This window comes from Anomaloglossus baeobatrachus, chromosome 6 (genome assembly GCF_048569485.1).
Source record: "Anomaloglossus baeobatrachus isolate aAnoBae1 chromosome 6, aAnoBae1.hap1, whole genome shotgun sequence".
NCBI lineage: Eukaryota > Metazoa > Chordata > Amphibia > Anura > Aromobatidae > Anomaloglossus > Anomaloglossus baeobatrachus.
In genome coordinates, this window is record NC_134358.1 from 544223249 (window position 1) to 544232078 (window position 8830).

Here is an 8830-nt window from a genome sequence, read left to right on the forward strand (position 1 = left end):
TGGTGACATTATATCTGAAAATGGACCCTATTGACCCCCATGGTGTCATAATATCTGAAAATGGACACTACTGACCCCCATGGAGCCATAATATCATAAAATGGACAGTATTGACCCCCATGGTGCCATATTATTAGAAAATTGATACTTTTGACCCCCATGGTACATCAGAAAATGGACAACATAGACCCCAATGGTGCTATAATATCAAAAAATAGAAACTATTGACCCCCATGGTGCCATAATATCATAAAATGGACACAATTGACCCCCTTGGTGCCATAATATTAGAAAATGGACACTATTGACCCACATGGTGCCATAATATCAGAAAATGGACACTATTGACCCCCAAAAAGTGCCATAATATCATAAAATGAACACTATTGACCCCATAGTGCCATAATATCAGATATTGACACTATTGACCCTACAGTGCCATAATATCAGAAATGGACACTACTGACCCCCATGGAGCCATAATATCATAAAATGGACAGTATTGACCCCCATGGTGCCATAATATTAAAAAAATTGATAATTTTGACCCCCATGGTACATCAGAAAATGGACAACATAGACCCCAATGGTGCTATAATATCAGAAAATAGACACTATTGACCCCCATGGTGCCATAATATCATAAAATGGACACAATTGACCCCCTTGGTGCCATAATATTAGAAAATGGACACTATTGACCCCCATGGTGCCATAATATCAGAAAATGGACACTATTGACCCCCAAAAAGTGCCATAATATCATAAAATGGACACTATTGACCCCATAGTGCCATAATATCAGAAATTGACACTATTGACCTCCATGGTGCAAAAATATCATAACATGGACAGTATTGACCCCCATGGTGCCATAATATCAGAAAATTGACACTTTTGACCCCCATGGTGCATTGGAAAATGGACACTATTGACCCCAATGGTGCTATAATATCAGAAAATGGACACTATTGACCCAATGGTGCCATAATATCACAAAAATGGACATTATTAACCCCATGGTGCCATAATATCATAAAATAGACACTATGGACCCCCCATGGTGCCATAATATCAGAAAATTTACACTTTTGACCCCCATGGTGCATCGGAAAATAGACACTATTGACCCCATGGTGCCATAATATCACAAAAATAGACACTATTGACCCCCATGGTGCCATAATATCATAAAATGGACACAACCTGACCCCATAGTGCCATGTTGATAATAGGCTTGTGGTCACATATAATAAGAAATTATCCATTATATATAGGTATAGCCGAATGTAGATATATACCGTATATCAGCCAGATGTAGCAGAGCTATACAAGTCAAATACCAGTATGGATGGAACATTTTACGTACAGTGGGAATATTTTGTAAAAAAATAATTCCAAAACGATAGGTCAAGTCTAAAAAAAAAAAAAAGTCTAAAACTCTTTTTCAGACTGTGGCGCAAAATAACAAGGGACTCTGTGAGACACCATTGATGCGTAGTGTTTATATAGCAGCTTACTCCTAATGTGTAGCTTGTGTAGTAAGTAGCTTTAAGGAGAACGTGCCGTACAGAAGTGCCACTTGGAACGTGCAAACGCGGGTACAATTAGTTATAAGTGGTCACATTACAGCTAAACCGCATGCAAACAAACCACAGGCTTATGATGGGAGGCTTAGTGTAGACCAGAGCCAAAGTTTAAGCATAAAAACTTGCAAACAACAGAGAATAATATACAAACGACCGCCATAATACTATGCAAGCGTAAAAGGGTGTGTAATAATAAGTGCAAATCCGGCGCTTTATTTACGCCAACAGTTTTCCATTTTTCGGATGGCCGTGACATCTGCTACAAAATTGGTGCAAAATGCAAAGATTTATGGAAAATAAAACAATAAAATACAATCTGAAAACACTTCAAGCATCCCAGTCATGTGACCCGGGGCGTCAATGGGGGCAAAAGCGTCAGTTCTGCTGCACTAAAGCACTAGGTAACAATCTGGATACATGGAATGTTTGCAACATTCTATTTACAAACAATTATATTTTTGAAATTGCAACAACAGTTAACCCCTTCCTGAAAAAAGGAACTGCCAAAGGCTAAAATGGCAGAAATCTGTAAATTTAGGTTAATCCTAGGTTATCTGGAAGGCGCTGGAGGCCACTGGAAGTCTCAGATCTTCATATAGTAGTAAATATGTGTTATATACAGTACTTGGTATGTTTAAAGACAGAGGTAAAGCATAGGAGAAAAGTTTTTTTTTTGCCTTTCTTAGCAAGATGCATGCAGTGATAAAATCTACATCTTGGTCATATTTGTATCTATTAATAATGATATCCAGGCACCTTACTGGCAAGTTTCAATGCAGATCAATACAGCAGTAATATATTGATTGCAGAATAGAGAACATCTTGGCAGACAGTAAGATCCTCACCCAGATCAGGGGTCCTTTTGTTTGAGGATATTGTGTTTTTCTTTTTCTTCTAGGCTACTTTCGATCAACATGGCACCCATATGCCAACATTACAAAGGATAGGGTCAAGAACAATTAAAGCTATACCCATTAATGGCAATTTTGCTTCCATAATTAAAGGCAACTTTTTTTTGGCACCCATATGCCAACATTACAAAGGATAGGGTCAGGAACAATTAAAGCTATACCCATCAATGGCAATTTTGCTTCCATAATTAAAGGCAACTTTTTTTTGGCACCCATATGCCATTACAAAGGATAGGGTCAAGAACAATTAAAGCTATACCCATCAATGGCAATTTTTCTTCCTTAATTAAAGGCAACTTTTTTTTGGCACCGATATGCCAACATTACAAAGGATGGGGTCAAGAACAATTAAAGCTATACCCATCAATGGCAATTGGCTTCCATAATTAAAGGCAACTTTTTTTGGCACCCATATGCCATTACAAAGCATAGGGTCAAGAACAATTAAAGCTATACCCATCAATGGCAACTTTTCTTCCTTAATTAAAGGCAACTTTTTTTGGCACCCATATGCCAACATTACAAAGGACAGGGTCAAGCATAATTAAAACTATACCCATCAATGGCAATTTTGCTTCCATAATTAAAGGCTACTTTTTTTGGCACCCATATGCCAACATTACAAAGGATAGGGTCAAGATTCAAGAACAAGTAAAGCTATACCCATCAATGGCAATTGGCTTCCATAATTAAAGGCAACTTTTTTTTGACACCCATATGCCATCATTACCAAGGATGGGGTCAAGAATAATTAAAGCTATACCCATCAATGGCAATATTTCTTCCTTAATTAAAGGCAACTTTTTTTGGCACCCATATGCCATCATTACAAAGGATGGGGTCAAGAATAATTAAAGCTATACCCATCAATGGCAATTGGCTTCCATAATTAAAGGCAACTTTTTTTTGTTAATCTAATAGTCATGAGGATCAGCAATAATACAATAACCATACAACAAAGCAATAAGGTAACAGTATTAAATGGTGGCGTTACCGGTATGGTGGTCCCAGTCTTATGGAGAGGCCCCCTGAAAACTCCTTTAATACTACGAAAGTGGCCATTGCTTAGATGAGTGGAGCTAATGACAAGGTAGTAGCACGCCATACGTTCCACAGTCTCCCATATGTGGGTATATAGGGCATATAGGTGCCAGGTTAGCTAGAAGTGCAGGAAGCCCTTTCATCCAATGCTCAGATTATTGACTGAAGGGAGTCAGCCATGGGCAGGATCAGCTGGGGAAACCCTTTCTGATGATGTGAGGAGGCTTCACACTTTCCCTCTGGGCAGCACACAATATATTCCTAATCCTAGTGGCACAATCCAAAATGTTAAGTGACAGATCAAGCTTCAGCTGTCACCCATCAGATGCTGCCGCTTCCTCCCTCCATGCAATGTGGTCCCAGCACATCCAGGCTGCTCCCAGACAAAGTGTCCTGCTGCAATCAGTCCTTCCAGGAGATACACACATACATCTCTTATCTTCTGGAATTTCAATGTAATCCCTTCATTCTCTCCAAATCTACAGAGCCCAATCCTCCAGCCTCCAGCAGCAGCACATCCAGCAGCACGCAGTCCTGGTGCAGCAGCAGAGAGGGGCTTCGCACATCCAGGGCTCAGAGGAGGAGATGCATCACATTAATCCTGTGCCCATAGAATGCCACTCATTCGCTGTGTTAACTTTCAGTGTGTCTGCATGGTTCCATCTACTCTGTGTCTCTGTGTCGCTATGCTGGGGCTTTGTGACTGGCTCCATCCTCCACCCCCACCTCTCCTCTGTCTCTGCCTCTCTGCTACCTGCCAGCTCCAGCCCTTGCTCAGTATTAAGCAGTAGGCAGAAACAGCAACAGCAGCATCCCAGCTGGCTATTGCATTGATCAATTCAGCCCTAAATAGCATATAAAAGAATAAGAACCTGGGATCAATCCGTGGAAAGGAACACGGATTTTTTTTCTCTTTTAGCAACACTGCAATGAAGGACTATAATATATATATATATATACACTGAACAAAAATGTAGACATAACACCTATACGGATAATGCATACATATATATACTGTATATGTATATTTGACATATAAAATTAACAGAAATGTTGATGCAACACTTATTTTTGCTCCCATTTTTCATGAGCTGAACTCTAAGATCTAAGACTTTTTCTATGTGCAGAAAAGACCTTTTTCTCCCAAATATTGTTCACGAATTTGTCTAAATTTTTAGTGATCACTTTACAGAGATAATCGATCCACCTCACAGGTGTGGCATATCACAATGCTGTTTAACCAGCATGATTATTGCACAGGTGTGCCTTAGGCTGGCCAGCAAGATTATTGCACAGGCGTGCCTTAGGCTGGCCAGTATGATTATTCCACAGGTGTGCCTTAGGCTGGCCAGCATGATTATTGCACAGGCGTGCCTTAGGCTAGCCAGCATCATTATTGCGCAGGTGTGCCTTAAGGTGGCCAGCATGACTATTGCACAGGTGTGCCTTAGGCTAGCCAGCATGATTATTGCACAAGTGTGCCTTAAACTAGCCAGCATCATTATTGTGCAGGTGTGCCTTAAGCTGGCCAGCATGACTATTGCACAGATGTGCCTTAGGCAGGGCAGCATGATTATTGCACAGGTTTGCCTTAGGCTGGCCAGCATGATTATTGCACAGGTGTGCCTTAGGCTGACCAGCATGATTATTGCACAGGTTTGCCTTAGGCTGGCCAGCATGATAATTACACAGGTGTGCCTAAGGCTGGCCAGCATGATTATTGCACAAGTGTGCCTTAGGCTAGCCAGCATGACTATTGCACAATTGTGCCTTAGGCAGGCCAACATGATTGTTGCACAGGTGTGCCTTAGGCTGGCCAGAATGATTATTGCCCAGGTATGCCTTAGGCTGGCCGCAATAAAAGGCCATTCTAAAATGTGCAGTCTTACAGTATTGGGGGTGTGAAAACCAGTCAGTATCTGGTGTGAGCAGTATTTGCTTCACATTTCCTTCACATACAGTTGATCAGGTTGGTGATTGTGGCCTGTGTAATGTTGCTCCACTACTATTCAATAACAGCACAGTTGCTGGATATTGGCAGGACCTTGAACACGCTGTCGTATACACTGATCCAGAGCATCACAAACATGCTCAATGGGTGACATGTCTGGTGAGTATCCCGGCTATTCAAGTACTGGGATGTTTTCAGCTTCCAGGAATTGTGTACAGATCCTTGCGCATGGGCCCGTGCGTTATCAGCTGCAACATGAGGTGATGGTCAAGGATGAGGCAGAGGAATGGGCCTCAGGGTCTCATCACGGTACCTCTGTGTATTCAAAATAGCATCAATAAAACGCACCTGTGTTCACTGTCCATAACAATCACCTGACCATACCATAACTCCACCACCACCATGGACCACTCGATTCATAACGTTGACATCAGAAAACCACTCACCCACATGACGCGAGCAGTCTGCCATCTGCCCCATACAGGACTTCATCTGTGAAGAGAACATCTCTCCATTCTACCAGACATCATAGAATGTGAGCATTTCCCCACTCAAGCCAGTTACAATGACGACCTGCAGTCAGGTGGAGACCCCCGATGAGGACGAGGAGGGTGATGCCCTGGCAAAACCAGGTAGTTACAGTTAGGCCCCTGCATAACACCTTCCCTCATTAGGCATCACACAGCCAACCTGAAACCCTAGTCACCCCCCCTTAGGGAAAGATAGACACACCAGTGGGCGTAACCAGGCGGTTGGGACATACCCACCCAGGGGTCTAGACAGCCTGGGGCGGGAAACAGACAGATCAGCTTTAGATAAGTTTTAGAGTTCAAGTTGCAGAGGAGTGTGGGCTGGAGCGAAGTGTAGCTCCAGCAGGAGAAGTCCAGATTGAACGGTGCCAGGGTAGGAGCCCTGGTGCCTCTGGCTAGGTGGCAGACAGTGGTCTCCATCAGCAGGAGACTGGAAGATGGCTCGGTGGAACCGAGGTGGACCGGGACAGGGTTGTAGCCTGCCGGTACCGACACGGGGAACCGACCCGGAAACCGTAGCACAAGGGGGGTACTCGGACCCTGAAGCCAGAAACCGGAACCAAGCGGACTGGTTAATTAACCGATTGAGGCCAGGACTAGAGGTCCTGTCCCACCCAAAGTCCCTTATAGAAGAGAACAGCCCACTGATTAGGGATAAGAGGTCACAGCCAGGGCTCATAGATCACACGGGCCAGCGTCTGCGGGCACGGCTCCTTAGGCCACATCCAGCTGGGAGCCGACTCCTATGTTTCAAACTGGGAAGTCATTTCTACTTAAAACAGTGCAGAGGGCAGAGATAGAGACCACCAGCCGGGTGGGGGACCCTGAATGCAACCGGCCGCGGCACCGGCCACAATCACCTTGGTTTACCAGAGACTCGTGTGTTTTACTAACAGTGAGTACACCAGCACCCCCTGCGGTCGCTATCTTCCGTACCGAGCCACCGGGCCCCGGAGCCACCATCCCTGCCCAAAGAGGGATTAACAACTTGCTGCACATCTCCCCCGAGCGCCCCATAACTGCAGCGGTGGTGTCCCAATTCACCACGCACCGTGGGTGGCGTCACGAACCTAATACGGCCCAGCCCGTACATATACGTCCCCCTTTTTATTCGGTGTGTCCGCGAGACCCCTGGGTCCGGAGACCCTCGAACCACCACCCCTGAAGGTCCGGACCCGAGCAGTGCCGGCTGCTGGCACGGGGGCGGCACAGGAGCAGCAGATGAGCTTCCATGACGGTTTTTGACAGTTTGTGCAGAAATTCTTTGCTTTTGGACCGATTGTTGCAGCCGCTGTCTGTAGGGCCAGTCCCAGACCATCTTGGAGGGGAAGATGCTGGATGTAGAGGTCCTCAGCTGGGGTGGTTGTAGGGTGCCAGAGGGCGGTAGTATTGGGTGAGTTTTCACTACAGTAAATTGCCATGGCACGCTACAGAAAATACTGTGTGTATGCTGTACACTTACTGGTTCACTGCTGCCTCCAGTGCTCTCCAGCTTAGGCTGCTTTCACACATCCGGCTTGAGCTCTGCGGCTCAATCCGGCTGTGCAAGCTATGCAACGGATGCGGTGAAAACACCGCATCCTTTGCATAGGTTTTTCCCATGCGGCCCGTCCGGTTTTTGCCGCTTGCGGCATGCTACTGAGCATGTGCAGTGGCACAATCCGCATGCGGCGGCCAGATGCAGTTTTTGCCGCATCGCGCCGCATCCGGCCGCCACAGGCATGCATTTAAAAATGCGCCGCATCGGCCGAATGCGGTGCGATGCGTTTTTATTTGCCGCACGAAAAAACGTGCCAGGCAACGTTCCATCCGGCCGCCGCATCGGCTAAATCTGCCGCATGCGGCAAAAACCGGATGGAACGCAAGGCTTTGCGGCACAATACGGCACTAATTAAAGTCTATGCAGAAAAAACGCAACCGGCAGCAAAAAAAACCGGTTGCGATTTTCCTGCAAAGTGCCGGAGTGTGCCGCATTGCTGAAACCGGAGGTGTGAAAGCAGCCTTAGGCAGACCACCACAGGCAACTCAGGTAACACTTGGTTTAATTTTATAGAAAAGAACGTTTACTCAGTAACCGCGATATTGTTTTCTAGACACACGTCACAAAATGCGCACATACACTTCCATGGATGCGTTTCACATTACCATGGACTCAAGGCTGTTCCGTTTCACTCACTGGGTTCGCACCACCTTCAGAGTCCCTCCTATCACGTATTCCTGCAGCTCCACGTCTTGTATGTCTCCATTGGCAGTCGGTCAGATACCTCACTGGCCATCCTTTGCCACCTTTTTGCCCCAGATGTTTCCGGAGTTTCTGCTCTAGGGAACTGGTTCGATGCTGTACTGCGCAGAACGTAGTGTCTTCACCAGCGGTACCAGCCTCACTCCCTTGGTCTTGGGCTTCCTGACACTCTTTCCCAGCGACTCCTTGTACCCACCACCATACGGAAGGGGGCTTTCGGGTGTATCCTTAACACCAACCTTGGACCATATGCTGTAGGTGTCCAGAAGTCCTCAGTTTCAGTAGTTTGGGATTCCTGCCCGACTTGCACTAGGCACATCTGGCCACATCCGCTCTCTCTGGCCCTGGCTTCTTCTACTTCTAAGGTGGAGTCAGCCTGTTCCCTGTGACTGGCTCCTCCCTGGCTGATCTTACACTTATCTACTGCTTATCCTTACTGTTGCTACAGCCTCTATCTCAGTCAGCCAGTAGATGGCGACATTTCCTGCAACATCCTACATAGCCATTGTGCACTTTACATTTCTACATGGCTATCCTATTATATAAAGTCTACTCAATGATATTCG

At 45.5% G+C, this 8830-nt stretch overlaps 1 protein-coding gene across 1 annotated transcript in view; it reads right to left on the minus strand.

Annotated features, from left to right (window-relative positions):
* Positions 1 to 4274, minus strand: part of ZNF804B (zinc finger protein 804B) — a 519540-nt gene extending 515266 nt beyond the window's left edge. The window contains exon 1 of the mRNA XM_075316837.1: positions 3495 to 4274. Within this exon, the coding sequence (XP_075172952.1) occupies positions 3495 to 3605 (111 nt within the window). The 5' untranslated portion in view covers positions 3606 to 4274. The remainder of the gene's footprint in view (positions 1 to 3494) is intronic.
* Between the last annotated feature and the right edge of the window lie 4556 nt (positions 4275 to 8830).